Raw genomic sequence first — 20,420 nt, 5'->3', positions numbered from 1 at the left:
TTTTATTCGCGAGCGAGGCGATAGTTCACGCGCGGGCAAGTCGCCCTCGCATGCGAGAGCGTCTCGAAGCCCATCGTGAAGCGAGCGTTAATAAATAACTGCGTGCAAGATTTGACGGCTCTCGATGGATCGAATATCGTCGTCGTCATCGTCGTCGTCGGTCCGATAACGAGTTATCGAGTCCATTGTCCGGCGAAGATTATCGCGATGAGCGATGGCCGACGAACGAGAAGGCGGACGCGCGAAACAGTTCGTTCTCTCTCCCTCTTCCCCCCCTCTCTCTCTCTCTCTCCTTCTCTCTTTTGACGGGATAACGGCAGAGAGGACGCGCACCGGTTATCACCTCGTCGACACGGTTATAATTGTCATCGTTATCGTTATTGCGTCACATAACCTAATTGCCATGCGACGCAGCCGTCGGCCCTTATCCCGACGACGATTAACATCGACGCGACACAGCCGGGAAACACGTCGTTCATCCATATGCAGTTACCGGTAACGGCGCCGCGAAATCCGCTCGTATCCGCGAATAAATCTGTTGGCTCCGCTAAAATGTCGCATAAAATCACGCGATTGATTGTCGAAGACGTTAACGATGTGATTAAATAGTGTGAAGATTTTATGGTATAATTTTGTGTGTATGTGTGTGTGTGTGTGTGTGTGTGTATGATCAAAGTTTATTAAGTTATTAAATGAGAATCGTGAGAGATCTCTGGCGAGCAACATCAATTTTAATGGACAGAAAGAAGTGCGTTTATATATCGTTTATTTCGAAGCAACAAACGTTTGTACGAGTACTCGCAAAAATATCGGGCGCAACATCACCCATTGATACGTTAAACGTGAAAAATACGCTTATACTGTTATTGCATAATTATGTACGTTTGGTGGTAACAGAAAAAGCGGAATTTTGCATATAAAACTGAATAAAATTGTTGCCGCAATTTTGCGTGAAAAACAACAGGTAGGGATCGAGAGAAATTGGCCCCAAGCTAGCGCAAAAACATCGAACGTAATGCTGCGTATAAAGTATTACGACGCACGTGTCAATAACAAATATTAATCTATAATTTTTTATTCTTTCTATATTTCTAAATTTTACACATTTATGTAGCGTCATACGCACACAAATATCGTTCTAACAGATCATTGCGCGAGAAATTGTATAACGATATTCTTCATTCTAATCCTGTAAACTCCCGACATTAAATGTCCTAGCGATTCTTGAAAATGAGAAAATCTTATTAATTTAGCGGAAGAATTTCTAAAAAATAAAAACATCATTATCTCAAAACTAATGTTATTTCCCTAATAGAGAATAATTGGATAATTAAAACCCCACAAATCTCTTTACAGAGTTTTTGCAATGTTTTAATCAATAAAAAAAACTCGCGTCAGACATAAATGTCCAGAGTTTACAAGATATGTATCTAAAAAGAACGTTTATGGAAGTTAAATATCATTTATGTATATTAATACGTACAATATTTAACCCTTTGTGGCCAGATCTCAATAATGAGGACAAGTTGGCCAGACCGGGTCTGTGAGACCCACGCTACTTTAGGAGATCGAATATCTCCGCGAAAAATCAATATGCTTTCAATTTTGTTTTTTTTTTTTTTTTTTTTTAATCAAAATTTTGAACAATTCTGCGTCGATAAGAAAAAAACGAACAAATTGACAAAATCTCGCAAGTAATTTCGAAGATATTAGCGTTTAAAAATAAAAGTTTGTTTTTAAAAACACTGATGCGCAATTTTTGAGCGAGTCTGGGAGACCCACGTCTGAACTTGAAGGGTTAATAATTTAATTATTAAATTTAATTATTAAATGAAGTTTAAATCACATTAAAGTAATTTCCACTATATAAATTCTACAGTGTACGTGAAGTAATTGGATTATAATCAGAAAATATTGAAATTTTGACATTAACTATACGCAAAGCGCGCGCATATAAAACTGCATTATTACGCAATATTCTTCAGCGTTAAAAAAAAAAAAAAAAAAAAGAAATAAAATAAAAGAAGAATTGCTGAAACCTATTGCGTTTTGACATTCGCACATGATTGAACACCTACATCCAATATCTCTACCTCGAAAGCAATCCCATGTGTGCAGTAAATTAAGCCGGAGATGCAGTAGCACGATGGGTTGTTGTCAGCTATCCAATAACGTAATCATCGCTATTGAGCTGCGAAATTTAATTAGTCCAAAACAGCGATTCCCTCTTTTCACGGAGTTTTAGCAAATTATTCGCCTCAATATTCAAAGTTATTCGTAATCGATGCCACTCACAAATCGGAGCCGGGTAGCGGAGAGAAAACGAGCTTTTCAGATATTTACTACTGAAAGTATATTGAAGCTGCTTTCCAATATATAAAATGTCTCTGCATATATTATATAAAACAGTAGACGAATAAATGTTGAAAGCAAAAACGAAATCAAAAAGCGTCATAAACATTTCATTGGGTCTCATTGTAATGAGAAAATCATGATGATGAGAGTTTTGAGATTTCGAAGAGAAGCCGCGGATTGGTACCCGTTAGTTAACCGACGTCGAGATAAATGATCATTTTCGCTGAGCCTGGCCGCAAGTTTCTATTTTGTTAAGAGTTAACAGATTATTGATAGCGGCGAAGCGCCGTTCTTATAGTTCCCCGTCCCCGACGTTTTATTACTTCAGAACCGTCTCCGTAATATATGAGGTAATAATAGGGCTCCACGGAGACACTATATCACTATTATTACTGAGCTACACGATCCAATTCCAGTGAAAGCGTGGTGTCGCACTTTTATCTTATTTCCCCCGGAAATATGTACGCGATCTTACGCGACTTTCCCCTAAGTGGTGGTATTAACAAAGGAACAGGATGGAACTCTCTGGAATCGAGAAATAAGATTGCCGTCGCGTGTCGCGCATAAATGCATCGATCGGATATAACGATACCGCAACTCAATAGCGTTTCAATACAGCTCGTTATCGATTGAATCGTCGCTAAAGAGACTCGGGGAAGTAGAACGAGACGATCGTTATACGTTTAATAACCATCTTCTTTTGCGCTTTTCACACAGCAATAAAAATAATGTATTATCATTATTATTATTATTATTATTATTATTATCATTATTATTATTATTATTTAATGTAGCAAAATAAAATTACAATTTAATTCTCTTCTTCGCGCTTATTTTGCTGGCAGTTTTACGGTTGGATTTTTCAAAATTTTTCAAACGCACATTTTCATCTCGTTATATCCAGAGAAGATATTACCGATTGCACATTTTTATCCGAGAAACTTGGCGAAATTTCAAAATTTTTAATTGGAGAAAAAATCTCAGCGAGAGAATCGCGTAATTCGCGCGAGTTTTCAAATATAACATAATCATCAAATATTTTGTCGCGCGAGAATATATTCGCGTTGCAAATATCATCGAGAATTTTCTCTGGTAAAGTCGAGAAATTTCGGAGAACGTGTCGCAATACAATAAATCGAGCATTTCGCCGGTGCATTTCCGCGGACACGTCGGACTGCTCGTTATCGCGTTCTATCACTACTGTTGCTGAACCGCACAACCTAATTACCGCGGAAGTGAGGCGTCATCCCTTATCTCGGGACCGATTAACTTCGTCTGCACAGACATGGAGAAGCCAGTCAGCAAATCGCATCCGGGACACACGTCTTTCGACCGTCGCGCGACGGCCGCCGCCATCGCGCGACACGTATCGCGGATACCGCATGTATATCCACGAAACACACGTATGCACATCAGAGAGTCCTATCTTGAGGGAACGAGAGACGAGAGAAATGCGTTCTCTCTCTGTGCTCTCTCGTCGAGCCGCGATCAATTATTGCAGAATATGCTACATCGAGCGCGCAAGTGTCGTGAGTTTAATGTAACGGCAACTCTAAATCAGCGGTGGGAATATATTATCCTTTAACAAGTTTCGCGGTAAGTTAAAGTTTCCTTGACGAAAATTACGCGTGGGACCTTCCGTAACTTCGTAACTGCCCGCGACTTTTAATTTCCCATGTTGGATATCTTAATAATCGAGACTCCGTGTAAGCGAAATTTTTCTTAGAAACAAATTTTTATTTCAAGTTAATTGACGAACGAGGTCGAATTGATTAAAAAAAAAAAAAAAAGATTCACTCTCGCAAGTTTTCTCTTTTTTGCGCGATGCGCGCAAAAGATTTGTGTGATTAATAAAATCGAACTGACGCGACGTTAACTCTCTGCTGATTCTAGAAGTTTTAGATTTAGAACAAGTAAATTATCTGCAAAAATTTTATCGGCTTCTTTATTAGCTACAGAATCCATAAACTTTTTTCCCCATATCTCCCTCTATCACGCACGTTTTTCAAGCATGAAAAAAAGTGTACGCAAGAAGTGGCCCAGACGAACAATAAAACCATTCTCATATTTTCTGGACGATCGAGCAGTCGATAACCTTCACCGAGGGCTTTCCGACGAACATAAGGCAGAAAGCATATGTTCCAATATCCCCGCCTTAATCCTCAATAAACCAGACGCGTGCGCGCGCGCTTTTCGCCCTTCGAGAGATACGGTCTCCCGTCGACCCCCGATGAACGCGAAACCATAATTTCTTGCCTCGTCGCCTTTCCGCCGGAATAATGCTTTCCGTAGAGCTCCGAGCCAACCATTAATTCCGTGACGAACACCCCTGGCAAGGACACGCACGCTAGTCAGTGCTAGTCACGTGACTTCCGGCCAAGTAGTCGTTCCTTTGTATTCTACGACGGTACAAGGCCCACAGGCAACTTGCCGGATCCCGTCTTAAGGATCTTCGCGGCCCGGACGGTCCACTGCGCGGGGATAAATCACTTAATTTCGCCGCTTCTGAATGGTTTCCAACAAGCGAGATCCCGAATATTGTTCTCTTTCTATATCTAAATCGACGGTGCACTTTTATCGTAAAAAATATACGCAACGATGGATTCGCATATTTTATTTTAACAATTTATTAAATAAATTCCATAACATAAAATATCAAACAAAAAATGAGTGAGAGAGTTAAGACGTCAAATATAAAAAGTGGAAAAGAGTGAATTTGGCGGAACACGTGTGTCGCGCTATCAAGCGTATGAAAGGGAAGTAGTGGCGAAGAGAGTGGAGAGAGATAAAGAGAGAAAGAGATAGAGAAGGAAAGAGAAAGAGAGAGAAGCGGGATAGCGTGAAAGGAAACAAGAGATAAAACAGCGGCCGTGTTATGGCGACCACCAGAGACCGACGGAAATGGTGATAAAGTGCTGGTAAATAATGTGTAGCCTCCAAAAATGAAGAGAAATCGTTGCCGTATCCTCGCGGAAGATGAGAGAAGAGTTCTCTCGCTCCGGCGTCACCTGCTTTTTATATTTTAGCGCGAGGAGATAAAGATATACACGTTGCGCGAGTTACAAACGAAAGAAATAATACAAAGCCTCCGTTTTACGACGTCGAAAAATATATAGTTTTACACGCGTGGGCGAAATCTCTCTCCCGTTCGGGAAATCAAATACATAAAGTTTACGCGCGATTTAATTGAGAGATTACAGCTGATCGAAAACTGATTTGCATTTTTGTTTTTCAACAACAAGTTTGCGCGCGATTACAATAAATTTTGTAATAAATAATGCGAAATTCCAATGAAATTCCTTCAGTCACAGATTATGACGCTGTAATTTTATTTTTTTTTAATAACGTAATAAAAAAAAAAAAAAACGTAATAAAATATATTTTTGTAAAAAAAACAAAAAAGAAAACGTCTTGTTGATATCAACGAAATAATTTTGCTTAAAAGAATGTTCGGGCTTGTCACATTTTTTCCTCTCTTGTTTTTTTTTTCTCAAACTATAAGCTATTCTAAACATTGCTGAGATATGTATAACAGACATTTGATTTTCCAAAATGCGAACCTGCAACGTTTTTCGATAAAAAGTCACGACGTGGTGGCGCACAGATGCGACGTCGATGCGCGATAAGATTTCACGTGCGTTCGGCTCTCTCACGTCGTTTTCTTTATCCTCTCCTCCCCCCTCCCTCATGCGATTTAAACTGCATCAAGAAAATCGAGAACCGACGGCAGCAAGCGTCGGTCTTGTCGACCGAGAGACATTGATGACATTGTTATGTCTCTCTCTTATAGTCCGCGTATACGTTTGTCTGTGAAAACACAATACGGCGCTGCCGAAATTTCTCGAACACACCGTACATAAAAGAAAAGAAATACGGAGAGATTGAATTTTATATAACTCTCTGAAAAAAAAAAATGTTAAATATATACATTTCACATTTTTTGTACACTTCTGTCAAATATTCCAATTGTTCTCGCGCGAAACGTCGAAGGGTTTGCACGAGAAATTTCGCAACGTTTTCGCACTTGTAACTGGTCGCCGGACTGATCTCCCGGGAGGCTAGAAACTTTGATTTCTCGATCAATGCATCGTAGTTTAAGTATAATTGACAGACCGTGCTGGTTCCCCTCAAAGCTAGCGGAGTATTCCCGGCGCGCGCGAGACGTACAAACGCGATCGATGAGCAGAAATAAAGTTTCTTTCTCGCGAGAAAGTGCGCACGTGGGAAAGATATAGAATTCGTTCGACGCGCGAGGAAGGAGGAGAAAGAGGAGAGAGAGAGAGAGAGAGAGAGAGAGAGAGAGAGATAGAGAGAGCGCGAAAATCTCAGAGAGATGGTCTTCCGCTTCTCCTCCTCATCTTCTGCGTTATCGCTCTCATACGCGCAGCACCGTAATTGACTTAGCTCGCACGCTAGTGGTGAGGCTCGACGGCTGTGCCGGTGAGAATTATGGGACTTTCACATCGGTGGGTCGCTTAGATAGTAGCGGTGGTTATGTGGCGGAAGGCAGTCCCCCGTGCTCGACTAGGACCATTGCGCAAATCAAGTTACGGTTGTTCCTCTACATCCACGTCGACTCGTTCGTACGCCTCAGCGACGTTGCATAATCCTTCTCATCCTCATCCTCTTCGCTGTCTACCGCACCAGATCCGTCGTTGCCCCCGTCTCGACACCTTACCCGGGACTATATTACACGTACGGAGTCCAGAAGTGGGCTTTACAACACACACTCCCGCCCGTTACGCGATACGTCTTTCATGCGAGTAATATTATAATATTATAATATTCGTGATTTCGCGACGCGCACATTTCGCGGTGTCTCAAAAATAATATTTCTCTTCTTCAAAATTATTATTATTGTCGATGTTTTATTCAAACATCAGGAATTAAAATTTTGCAAGCGAACATCACCGCCGATTTTTTTTACGAAATTTTTTGTGTTAGTTATCGAAACTTTGCTTATTTGACAAATTGTCCGAGTAATATGTTCTACGATCAAGTAAGCGATTTTCACGTTCGAATAAGCCGCGATGAATCTCCGATTTTTGTTGTGAGAAAACCAAGTTACATCTCTCAAATCGAGATTCGAGAATTCGTGAGTAATAGAAGAAGATAGTGCGAGATACACGAAATTCTATACATTTCTATTGCGAATTTTCACGGACGAGCGACAGCCCTCTAACGCGCTTCGCCGTGACACGATCTCGGCGAGAGGATCGTCGAACTATTTCAAGAGATCTATAGAACACGCGACACGACGCGTATGTATGTTTCTTCCGTTTTTCGCCCCGGCGAGCTCGTTCTCTTGATTCCCTGGTGAACTATGTACCCTAAGAGTCCCAGGTGATGTAACCGCCGGCGACTCGTATATCTCTAGAATAAAGAAGAAGAAGAAGAAGAAGAAGAAAAGAGAAAAGAAAGAAAAAAAATTACTCGGGGCGCGGCATTGCGCATACGTGATACGTCCCTTGTGCGCGACTCCACTTTTATCGAGCATCGTCGCTTGATCTCTCCGCATTATTCCTGTCGAGTTCGCGTGGCTTTTCTTGACTATTTAAGAATTTAAAACGTGCACTCTTGGCTGATAAGCACGTTGCGCGCTTATCATTTGTCACAGATGACGCATCTGGTGTTCAGAGACCGTTAATATTCTCATGGAGTTTTTATGTGTCGTTTAAAATATTTTTTCAACTTTAATATCGAAATAAGTGCGGCGTTTAAATATATAAACGAGGAAAGCTTGGGAAAAAAAATATTACTTTCAATAATGTTAACTACATTTTGTTAAATGTTTTGTTAAATAATGTTAACTACATTTTGTTTTGTTTTGTTTTTTTTTTGTTTTAATAAAAATATTCCTTTTGAGAAAACGAAATCGCCCTCTCGCGCGATAATATTGTCAAGTGAATTTCAAAACTCCATTGCGGAGCGGTCACTTTTGCTACGTCGCCGTTTATCTTTCCCTGTGGTAAACTGTAAAAACAAGATTTCTCATCCCGGACGATGCGTCTTTATTTCGAGGCAATTCGCCCTGACGCGCAGTGCCACGCGGGAAATAAATCTCTATTATTGGGAAACCGGTGGACTCGTGCCACATCTTCTTCAACGTCCGCACAATTCGCAATTAAAGATACATTTGATCAATCACGAATAATTGTTCGCAGTGGATTTTAATTTTCAACTTGAATTTTTGGTTTTTTTTATATTAGTGTGACATATGAAAGTTATCAGAAGATAAGTCGGCGATATAGTCGAAACGCCAATTTGCACACTAAGATAAATTCTTTGACATTACTTGTTGAATCCACTCTTCTATAACCATTGCTCGATCTTAATACGTAGAGAGTGTTAGTTTAGAAATATATTCTAACTTACATATATATATATATAAAATGATATTTTAAAATGTACTATAGATAAACCGCATAGTATATTAATAATATATGACTGGCAGTCCGCGAGGAGCATTAAGGAAGAAAAATTACGCGCACATAATTAGTTTTCTTAATTAAAATTTCTCTTATCCGTTACAAACCAGCCGAAGATAATTATAAAATTGTCTGCACTCATTAACTTCGGCCACGAATCCGATGAAATATTATACTCTGCGGGAAAATATATCCCTCTTCTCAAACAGATACTACAAACGACTTTAAATGTGTGTCTGCAGTTGTGTGCGTACAAATATATTAGAGTGCGTTCCATATCGATAGGGGGATTTTATTTTTACTTTTATTTTCTTTCGGTGTTCCGTGGAATCTCGTCGCGAAAACTAAAAGCGCCGGAAGCGTAGGGCGTAGGACAATAAAACCCGTAGGAAAAAGGTTGGCTGTTGCCGCCGAACGAATTTGCATATACCGCAGACGGGCCGCGCGCGTGTGCTTTGAGGGTTTACATGTGTCACGGGTTAATCTTGTTTCGCACGTACAGTGCCAGCTCTGAACGAAGAGGGGGAGATTCCAGGCGTGCCCCCTCGCTACCGTTCGTGTCAGTATTTAATCAGCTATGTTATTCAATATTGGTCTGGGTTGACCTCGCTACATGTACGTATATGCACAACTTGTGTGTGTGTGTGTGTGCGTGCGCGCGCGCGTGTTGTGTAACAAGATTCAAGAGCAGAATCCTATAGATGGCGATAACGAAATGACGAAAGCAAATGATGCTCTTCGTGCAAAGTTACGGTCATGCCAACAAACAATGAGCTCGAAGATAGCGATTGTGTCTAGCAATTTTTCAACGATCTTTCAGCGGTTGTCTGATAAACCAATTTAACCAAGAAAAGCACAGCACAAAAGTCTCGCAAATACACAAAGTCTTGACTTCATACATTGCAACTGTTTCTTGGATAACAAATGTTCTTCATGTACACACACTCACACACACACACACTTTACACACACACACACGCACGCACGCACGCACGCACGCACGCACGCACGCACACGCACACACACGCACGCACGCACGCACGCACACACATGCACACTAGAGTAACTCTTATTTCGGACTTTTGCATTTTTTCACGTCACTCTTTAAAACGGGTTCAATTGCTAAAAACATAATCTGTGAAAAAAACTTAGATCGGATAAAGGGAAATAAGGCCTTTAGATCCTTAGACACATTCAAAAATTTATTCCAATGCGAGGCAATAAATGACAAAACGTACTTCCGATCCAGATCTACAACTTTTGTTTGACACGTTTTTCGATATAATCAATAAGTTGGAAGATAATCAAATAAAATCGATTCATTATGCATCTGAGATTATTTCAACGCTTAAAAACCCAGGGAGCTTCTTTTCCTCTTATCCGATCGGGCTCAACTTTTTCACAAATTATTTCTTTAGCAATTGAAACCATTCTCGGGAGTGTCGCGAAAAAAATTCAAAAAAAAAAAAAAAAAAAAAAAAAAAATAAAATAAAATTTGAAACAAAAGCCACTTTGATGCATACGTGTCGTAGATGTGGTTTTTTGAAATCTTTCAAATTTTTAATTACTTTTTTTTCACGCTCTAAATAACGTAAATGACGCTTAAAACTGTCAACCACCGATTCTTGTTCGCTTATGCATCGCGTATAACATCCAGGCAGAGTGCTTTCGACAGAAGAACATTGCCTGCTCACATGAATGGAGCGAAGGGAGCGACATGCCCTACACGATCCTGGTCCAGACTGCGTACAATACACATACACATACACACACGCGCACACACACACACACACACATACATATATCGTGCGAATTGCGAGAACTCGGCGCAATTTCATGAGGATATAAATAAATTCATAGAGCGATGACCGAATAGGAAAGCGGGTACATGCACAAATATCATGAGTAGCGTGTTTCTGGATGTGCTATCTGCGGCGCATAGAACTGCTCAGGGTGGAAGGTTTAAACGTAAACAGACGTGTACACACATATATGAACGCCACTTTGAATCCGCGAAACAACGATGGCCCGACCGACGTATGTATGTATATATATCGCGACTCCCGATCGTATCCACTTTGCGTGACGAATATTAATGCCGTTTACATTGGACGTACGAACGTTCATGACTCTTCGCGATCCGTTGTGTGCAATTAAAGCGGATAAGCCAATCGTGATTAATCGATCTCGTAAACGCGACCGTGGTGGATGTCTCGCGCTCTCTCGTTGGTTTGTTTTGAGCCGTTGTTTAATCGCCGCTGCGATATTTCTGCGATACTAACGATTTTCGATCTCAAATTTGCTACGCGGTTAACGCGAACCGAGTTTTATCATTCGATTGCGGAGCGCGACATGACGCGGCAAATAATTCCGAACGCGCGATTGTTCTTCGTTAAAAAATCAAATTAAAGAATTTACTTTGGAAAATTAGCCGCAGATAATCAACTACAGATATTTGTTCAGGAAATTAACGGATAATTACCGAAAGAATTAGCCGGACGATTAACCGGTTAATCGATCGGAAAATTGTTTAAACGCGAGTTTTTTTTTTTTTAAGGCGGGATGTAGAAAGAGGACTTAACACACAAAATACACGCGTTAACTAGAAATTTAATATCTGTGTGAATAAATGAAACAACAATACGATGTGTGTAATCATCTCATGAAACTCATTAATCTTAATTTAAATGAGCATGTTTTTATGAGAACGAAGACCCGTGTCATGTGATGCTTGTGAGACAAGAAACCCGCGGAGGGTGCATTAATTACTCAGACTATGTAACGCTTAATACAGAAACCCTCCCCCCCCCCTGTTCTGTGAAGTAAATCTCGCAATTGCGTATATTTGAATTCCTGGGTAGCTAATTAACTTTTCGGAGTCAATTTCATTCGGAATGATTTTTTGTTTTTCTTTGTTTTCTCTTCCTTTCACAAAAAAATGACAAATCAAAATTATTCCGATCGGAGATTCCATAAAGTTACATAATAACTGCCCTGAATCAATTATCAGGATAGCAATAGGGAAAATTATTTTTTTCGATTGATTAGTAAACTACTATTTTTTTTTTGTATATGTGCATGTGGGCCGGTAACTCAAACAAATTGTTAGTTATATAAACGTCCGTTAAAAAGTTATGGAAATTGCGTATTGGCGTTTTCAAAAGAGAAGAGTGTTGTTCGCAAATCGCGTCGTCGTCCCGTATTTATGACATTTCGCGTGCAGGTGCAACGCAAACATGGAAACAGGTGACGCAAAAGCGTTATGTCAAACAGCGAGCGCGTTGCACTTTCATGCACTCCTGACGCACAATCCGAATTTGCAAAATTTACAATTTGTCATCAACACGGAATTCGCACAAATATGAACCGCATAAAGAGGGCGTGTGATTGTATTGTGTTTCCGCAGAGAAAGAGAAGCCAAGAGAAGAGAAGAGAAGAGAGAAGCATTTCGCGATGTGGGGAGGATGAACTAAATTTCAATTTAATTGGTACACGCGGCGAAGTACGATGTTAAACCTGAGCGCATTCTATGCTTCCCCGCCATTTCAAAGCTGCATGTATATATTATTAACGTGATATTTCGCAACATCGTGTTTAAATGTAATTTAACCGTGGTGAAATTTTATTATACAGATCTTGAAATATAAATCATAATATTTTCATAAAATTTCCATAGTTTTGTTTCCATAAAATATGTATATATATATGTATATATATATGTATATATATATATATATATATATATGCGTGTAATTCATTGTATATATAATCAACGATATTAAAATATTCTCAGATAAACATATATTGTAATACAATTTATTCTTATTTACAATTTATTTATAATTTACAATTTATTCTATATTTTCTCTCCGAATATCTTCAAATTTTAATTAAATTTGAGTAAAGTAATTGAATTACCGAATGGCGAAAAGATAAGGAGTGAGATTAACTTGCGTGAGGTTTGCGTGACACTTGCATCGCGAACGAGTCTCTCGATCGTTGGAGACGTGGAGGCGCGCGTCTCGCAATATCCGGTGTCTCCGGTGCGACGGAAATAATTTCGACACGTTTAGTCCGTTTGCCTACCGCCAAGAGACTGTTTAGAACGTGCTTGGAACTTGTAACGTACACGTCGCTCGCCTTGGTTGCGTCTTAATCTCTCGTGTAATCCTAGCGAGTCACTTTGTACGGTACCAACCTGCCGTCTGAGTAAACTGCGATCATACTACTGCCGGAAAGCGTAGACGCGTAAATGTCGCGAAACTGTAAACATCCCGCGCTATTGTTTCATCCGCCGCTCGTAATATTAATGGCAACATATTGCGAGTCGCACTCGCGTTTCATGTTTTGCACACTTCTTGGCAGTTTTTGCAACTTTCTCCTGTCCAAGTCACAATAGCGTAAATAATAACTTTAGCCCACGCAAGGCGTCATTGTCATACCATTCAGTTGTTACAACTCGGAGTGTAGTTTTCTTTAATAAAAAATTTTGAAATATTCTCTTTTATTATGCAACGAACAGATATATACGTTAAGTTCTTTTTTGTTAGACGCGGTCGAAATGAGCGCAGCGTTTTATGCAAATAGCAATGTTTTGCGTAAATGTAACATTTCGAGTAAGCGACAGCAACGTGGCAACGTAAAATCGTAAAATCGTACATTTGTATAATAATCTAAGAGTAAAAAGTATCGAATAATTTTCTTGTTATCCCACACACACATACACATATATACGTACATATATAAAATTATTGTATAATGTGTACTGTGTGCGCGAGGATTTTGTAATCCAATCCGTTTTTTTCAATCATATATTGTGTGTTAACGTACAAAAAAGTGCAACATATCACGTTACAGAATGGTTTGTAATTTGGTGACGCGTGACACACCGACATATCCCAACGTGTTCATGGGCTAAATTTATTATAAAACTATCTCAGACGCGGCTGTTCACCGAGAATCACCAATCCACTCGATCGTATCGTATTTCAGCTTCTCTCTCTTTCTCTCTCTCTCTCTCTCTCTCTCTCTCTCTCTCTCCATCTTTCTGTGAGTTACGCCACACGCTATCGGACATTATTGACACGCATTCCCCGTGCCAAATAGATCTCGACGTTATAGACTTTAGATACGGGAAACTCGACGCGCGACCGTATCGTGTCGTTCGCCCAATTTTGCTGAAACTTTCTCGCAACGCAAAAACTTGCCGTTCCGCGAAACTCTGTAATGCACAAAAGAAAATTTAGATATCTCATCGATTCTGGAACAATAAACTTGATTTCAACAATATTCTCTGTTCTCCGTATATAAATTTCGATTTATATAACTCTGAAACGAGAGACAAACTTATATGCGTTTGTCGTGTTCTAGTATTTTTAAAAACTTGTTTGGTTATTTATTTTTTTTTTTTTATTTTATTTTAGAACTGTATTTTATGTGATCAAGAGATTCAAAAATTTTATTCTCTCCCAGATCTTGAATATGTTGCCATTTCCACGCAACTTATATCGCGAATGAAAATTGATAAAATGTCCACGTATAATTAAACACGGCAACTAGGAGCGTATAGAAACGCCGGCGAATCACAGATCGCTCGTAACACAGAATAGGGAAAGGATAGCCATAGTGTGTTACGTGACTTTTATACAGATACCGGCTATGGACGCTCAAGAAAATCTTGTGCAAAGCGCGCGCGCGCGCGCGCAATCTCGCCCGTAATACGGTAATATAACTACTTTCATCTAAAACTCAGATGTATGACACGATGTTAATTTGAATGATGCGTCCTGAGACTGTGACAGTTCGCGAAAGCCGCTATGAATGTGCGTTCGTTCATACGGCGGTAATCCGCACGAGTCTTCTCTCATGAAACCATCCTTTCGAGAATGACGCAAGAACGTCTGATTCATGTGTGAGGAAATATTACGTAACCACCATATCGTCGTGTATGTAAGCCATGATTTTGTGAAACCAGAAAATTTTTACTGTAATATGAAATTTTACACGCGTTAAATAAATTTAAATAAATATCTTCACGTATTGTCGAAAAATTGTAACTTTCGTGACAAATATGTAAAACACAGATAAGTCTGATATATTTGACGCTTTCGCGGTGTGTGTTTTATTAACATTCTGTGATATAGTGTAGTATCCAAGCTGTTCTTGAAACCCTTGATGAAGTGAGCTGAATTGTTCACAAAACGTCGGTATAAAATGACACTAAAGTGGTTCAAACATCTTCGAACGTTAACACAATAAGTCTCTCTTGAATCACACACAATCACGTTCTCTCCCTTCTGAATATTTTATTTTATCTGGCAGAAAAAAAGTAAATATATTTGAGGCTCTTTAAGTACTAAAACATGCTTAACTGCATCTCGCACATAGAAATGTCACTTCTATTTTATATTTGTCTTTTTATTTTTTCTATTTATCAGAAAGTTATGACAAACATGTAAATACATTTGTTTATATGTTCGTCATAACTTTCTGATAAATACAAAATAAACACATTATTTGTAAACTAAATCTGCTGTAATATAATAATACAATGCGGATTATTTTACAACGCGGGAATTATATTCTCGTACTGCTAAAAAGATTAATATGTACGTTATATTATATAATGTACATCGTAATTGTAATATATTTAACACTTTGTTTGTATATTTTTGACGTTATCAATTAGAGTTTTGATTTAAATTTATTTGCCACTAATCTTTGTTTTTTTACTACAGTTCATATTATCAAATGACGTACATATATATATATATATATTGTTCGCCGCCACACTTCACGCACGTGCTAACTAAGTTACATTAACTAGCCAACGAATTTTGCGCAAACATCCGACTTTGCGCGCTAGAGAATTGCTAATTGACAAGTTGCAATTTCGTAAATTATTATAATAACAAAACTTTAACTTTTAATGTTTCTAGCGTGTTTAATTGTTGATAGAGAAACGCTTGTGTCAAATTTTCGTAAAATGTCACTTGTTTTTGTTTAGAACCTCGGCGAAAATTTTGTATAGAAAAACATAAATATAAAAAGTTGATGATCTATATTTACATTATTTTATAAATATCTATATTATACATATATTATCTTTCCGTGCATTACGTCAGATAGATATAAAAAAATATTGATCGTTATAGACAAGAGAGTGTCCCAAATTATATAGTTTTTCACAAAATACAGACATGAACTTCACCCCCGAGTTCATTTACCGTGAATATAGCGGATCTCTCGCTCTGTTGGTTATATTGCACTTTTATATACAAGCGATCGTTCAAACTGGCGTTTTCGAGCGACATTGTACGTACGCGACAAGACCGTCGTCCTTTTGCCAGCGGCGTTCGATGAATTTCGCGTGCCACGAGCGATCGTTGTGGACGCCTTTGATCGACCATGCGACGTTTTTTAATCGCGTTAAACGTTCCGTCGTTGCCCTCAATCATCCAGCTTCCACTTGTCAACCCTCTTCCCGGCCCTGCCCCGTAGCGTTTCTCGTCCACCTATCGACTACACGCGCGCGCGGCCCAACCTTCCCGATTCTCTTCTCTACGCGATGTCGTCCGTTGTTTAATTAAAACCAGATCAAAATGACGTCCGCCGCGTTTCCGCGCGAAGCTCTGCGAAGCAGCGTTTCAACAGCGACGACTTTCAATTAATTCAACGTCGGTCTTATCGAGGCGATACGCCGCCCAACGACGATGACGACGGCGCCGACGTGATTCGACGTTACGTGAACGGTTACGAAAGAAAACTTGCAAGACAACGGAGTCTCAGTTCTCTGACAAATTGCGAGAGTGCATTACGTAAGACAGGAAACAGCATCCGTCGCGATGCACATTTTAATCGAATATATATACAATCGAGAGAGAAAGCACGTGCGAACTTTTTCCAAATGCAAACAAATTGTTTTATTAGACTTGTAGAAATATGCGATATACGCGACAAGTGTGGTGGAGATCCGATCGATTTGAAATTCTGTCAAACTCATGTTTATTTCTTTGAGAAAGACAGCGGTTTGTACTGTAAATACTTGTATAAATATAGACGCGCGTTCGAAACTTTACGTGTTATTTCTCTCTTATCATTCGATACCTTTTTTTACTGTTTTTCAATGTTTGTCAAGCGCTTTCGATGTAACGGCGCGCTTTGCGCAGTATAAAAAGTGGAGAAAAAGCAGATTCCAAGATACTTTTGTAATAAATACAAAACATCAAAGAGAGAGAGTGTGTATGTGTGTGTGTGTGTGTGTGTGCGTGTGTGTGTGTGTGTGAAATTTAATCGTTCCATTCACTTTCTTCTAAGAAAACACTTTTCTTTTTTTATCGCGACTCGGTAAATTTTTATTTCAAACAATTCTTCACGCACACATATATTTGAAAAACGTTTCAATTTTTAATAACATCCGGAGAGTTTTGAAGCTCTTATATTGTCGTTAAAATTATTAATTTTGTTTTTGTTTTTTTGTCAACATGCAAATTACGAAACAACCAAATGCGTGTCGCACGAGTAACGCAAGTATTAAGTCTATCGATTAGATAACTATATACACATCGTTCTTTGTCTCATATAATGCAGAGCTACTCGAGAGATGAGCACACAAGAATTGTTTACTCGCTATATTGCGTCGTTGCAGGAAATTTACATTAACATCCTTTAGTTCATCTCGTATACACGTCGCATAATCACGTAACACGCCTCGCGCACAGTTATTAATCGAAGAGCGAATTTTAAACAATTGAAAATAATAAACAATTGAAATTTTATTATCAGTATGACGTGTACATTTTATATAATAAAGTTTCTGCATTTGATCTAAAATATATATATATATATATATATATATGTATATGTGTTTCAATATTAATATAAAAATTTTTTTAAAACACGCGCTCCACTCGTGCGCGTAACAATATATTACGAATAAATGTATCAAAAAAACCTTTCTCTCGATGCATATCAATAAATAGACACGAGAAATATATATACAAATGTTCGCGCGTATGATTTATACGCGCGCCAGATTTTTTCTTTCAAAGTTTATAACATTTATTAACGTATCTCGCCGTATCTTTATATGTAAGATTTGATTCGAAATATCATCGGTGTAGTTGATTGCGTTAACTATCGTTCCGCCACATCCGCGCGTATAATATTGAATTAATAATCTAATTTGATATGTTTAATATTTGACGTTAAACACTCCACTATGCTTGATTATCCAATCAGAAGGATTGTGACAAACAAACTTACAAACAACGTGTTAATTGATTATCTTTTGTCTCGATCGAATCTCTCTCGCACTGATGCTTGCGCGAGATTGCGCGAATTTTCATCAAAACGGAATAATCGATTGCAATTTTCGCGTCGTGATTGCTCTCTGAGTGTTTCACGACCTGACAACATTCCGTAATGCGGATGTGAGAGGAGGAGGAGGCTGCGCGCAAATTTGCGCTTAGTTTGGTTTCAAAGATGAGAGAAGAGAACCGCCGATCACACCGGGGATCGCCGTCGCGTCATTTAGTATGCATCTCCGTGTCTCGCCATTACTCGACCGATCTCTTAAATCCCGCACACAGTTACTGTGGTCGACCATCTCGAATACGAAATCGAATCGGAGCGCACAGCTCCGGAACCCGTCATCCTTTTCTCGCGGTATAATCAGCACTCGGCAGAGTCTGACTCGTCGGCAACCGAACCGTCGAGAATCGAATTCCTAAATCGTGTTCTTCCACGATCGCGGTATGTTCGTGCTCCAATCGGCGGTGTCTGGATTCGCGATGGAATATTTCGCGGATCAAAACTTGAACGATTCGTGCTGATAGGCACGTTCTCCTCATCCGGCTTTAAGTAAACGGCCGAAGTTTCCAAGTTGAAGTCGCGACGTTACAAGAACGAAGGATTTTAGGGATACGTTTAAAATGTAATGAGATTACAAATAATGTATATTTCGCGTCTTTGCGAAAATGCACGACGAAAAATACCCCCCCTGATAAAACCAACATTTTTTTTCCGTCAACAAAAAATAAAAAGAATCGATTTTATCTTTAATAAACTTCCTCTTGGTAATTGTTTTTCTCGATATTATACTGTTTATTTGTTGCTGTTCGGCTATCATAAATTACACGTGACAGAAAATTAGCGTTTTTCTCGACATTCCCGCCTGAACCCTTATTCATTACAGAGATAAATAATGATCCTTCGAATTAGGCGTGGAAATTCTCATCACCGGCGGCGCGCGTTAAAAGCACCTTTCTTCCTCATATTTATATTCCTATCTTTTTGCTGTGACAGACGCGATATGTCACAGCCCCGAAGTTATTTATCGATCATTTCGTTGTTTACTTAAAATTCCGTCTCTTGTGAAAGTAAACGACGCGCGCGTCGTCAAGTGTCATCTCAATTGAAGAATCGTCAAATATATAAATCTTTCGATATGTCTCATTGCGGTGACGGTGTTGCGAAGAAAGTTTCCGCGCTCACCTCTGTTTGGGAACGAAGTCCGCATAGCCGCTGCTGCACCGACGAACTGTATAGCCAAGACCGCACCGATAAGAAGAAATTTGCCAGCGGGACCAGCTTGTTTCGCCGTGACCTCGATACTCGACGATCGCTTTGACGATCGACGACCGATTCTAACGCCGATCTGAGAGTTACGTCTTCGCGATTGTCTGCTGCCGTCGTCGCCTCCACCGCCGCCATCCGGTCGAAATGTCGACGTCGTTCTCGGCACAGCCATAACTTAAAAAAAAAAAAAACACTTTCGCAATATATTCCAAATATGTCAGTCGGACAGTTTTTCGTCACTGTTTCGAATTAACGTCACTGCACACTACTTCGGGTATCTTTTAAATCATAAATCACTACTTTTTTTTCTTTCTCTCGATATCTGTCTGGCACCACGCACTCTGCGGCGATTGACATAAATCGCAATTGTCACCGACACACAGTCACACGTTCGAATGAATCACACACTGGAGCACACCGGGATACCGAAACACCCTTCACTGTCACAATCGGCGCCCCTCGGGGGGTTGTTTCGCGACACTGTCGAGTGTATGAAAATAAACAAGTTTCTCTCTCTCTCTCTCTCTCTGCTCTCTCACTGTTCAACTGTAGATTCGTTTCCAACGGCTCGTTTGCGCACGTCCACTGTCGAAACGAAAGACCAGGGAGTTCCCAAAACGTATATACGCGATACACGCGCGCGAAGTCCGCTCCGCCGCGTCACACTTGGAACTAACCGCGCCGGGCGTCTCCGCAGAGAGAGAACAGATCCTTTTCCATAATATATATATGTATATATATATACATATATCTCTAAGAGATGAGTGAACGGAACGGTTGATAAGAGATAAAATTAAAAGTGCGGCCGAGCAGACTACTTCACTTGTGCGATCAGACTTTTTCTCGCTATCTCGACAGTTCTCCGAAAAGCGCTCCTGATTTCGGGTCTTCGGCGGACGCAACTTCACGCGCCGCTGTTTTCCTGCGCGCTGAAGAGGGGGAAATCAGCGTACAAAGGGGAGGGGGGAAAGGAAAAAGTCACTCGCGCGCGGGTGGGCGGGTCCCACCGCAAACCCTCGAGAAGGGTTGATAAGGGCGTGAGAATGACCGGGTGGCGG

At 39.8% G+C, this 20,420-nt stretch overlaps 1 protein-coding gene across 1 annotated transcript in view; it reads right to left on the bottom strand.

Annotated features, from left to right (window-relative positions):
* The window catches only part of LOC109859552, a gene marked incomplete at its 3' end in the record, with an annotated part of 129,022 nt that extends 109,089 nt beyond the window's left edge, over positions 1 to 19,933 (bottom strand). The window contains exon 1 of the mRNA XM_020437908.1: positions 19,279 to 19,933. Coding sequence (XP_020293497.1) covers positions 19,279 to 19,534 — 256 coding nt within the window. The remainder of the gene's footprint in view (positions 1 to 19,278) is intronic.
* Between the last annotated feature and the right edge of the window lie 487 nt (positions 19,934 to 20,420).

This window comes from Pseudomyrmex gracilis, unplaced genomic scaffold (assembly GCF_002006095.1).
Source record: "Pseudomyrmex gracilis isolate BER0280 unplaced genomic scaffold, ASM200609v1 scaffold_267, whole genome shotgun sequence".
NCBI classification, from domain to species: Eukaryota; Metazoa; Arthropoda; class Insecta; order Hymenoptera; family Formicidae; genus Pseudomyrmex; species Pseudomyrmex gracilis.
Note: the sequence above shows the minus strand (reverse complement) of the source record. Positions and strands in the feature narration are given on the sequence as shown.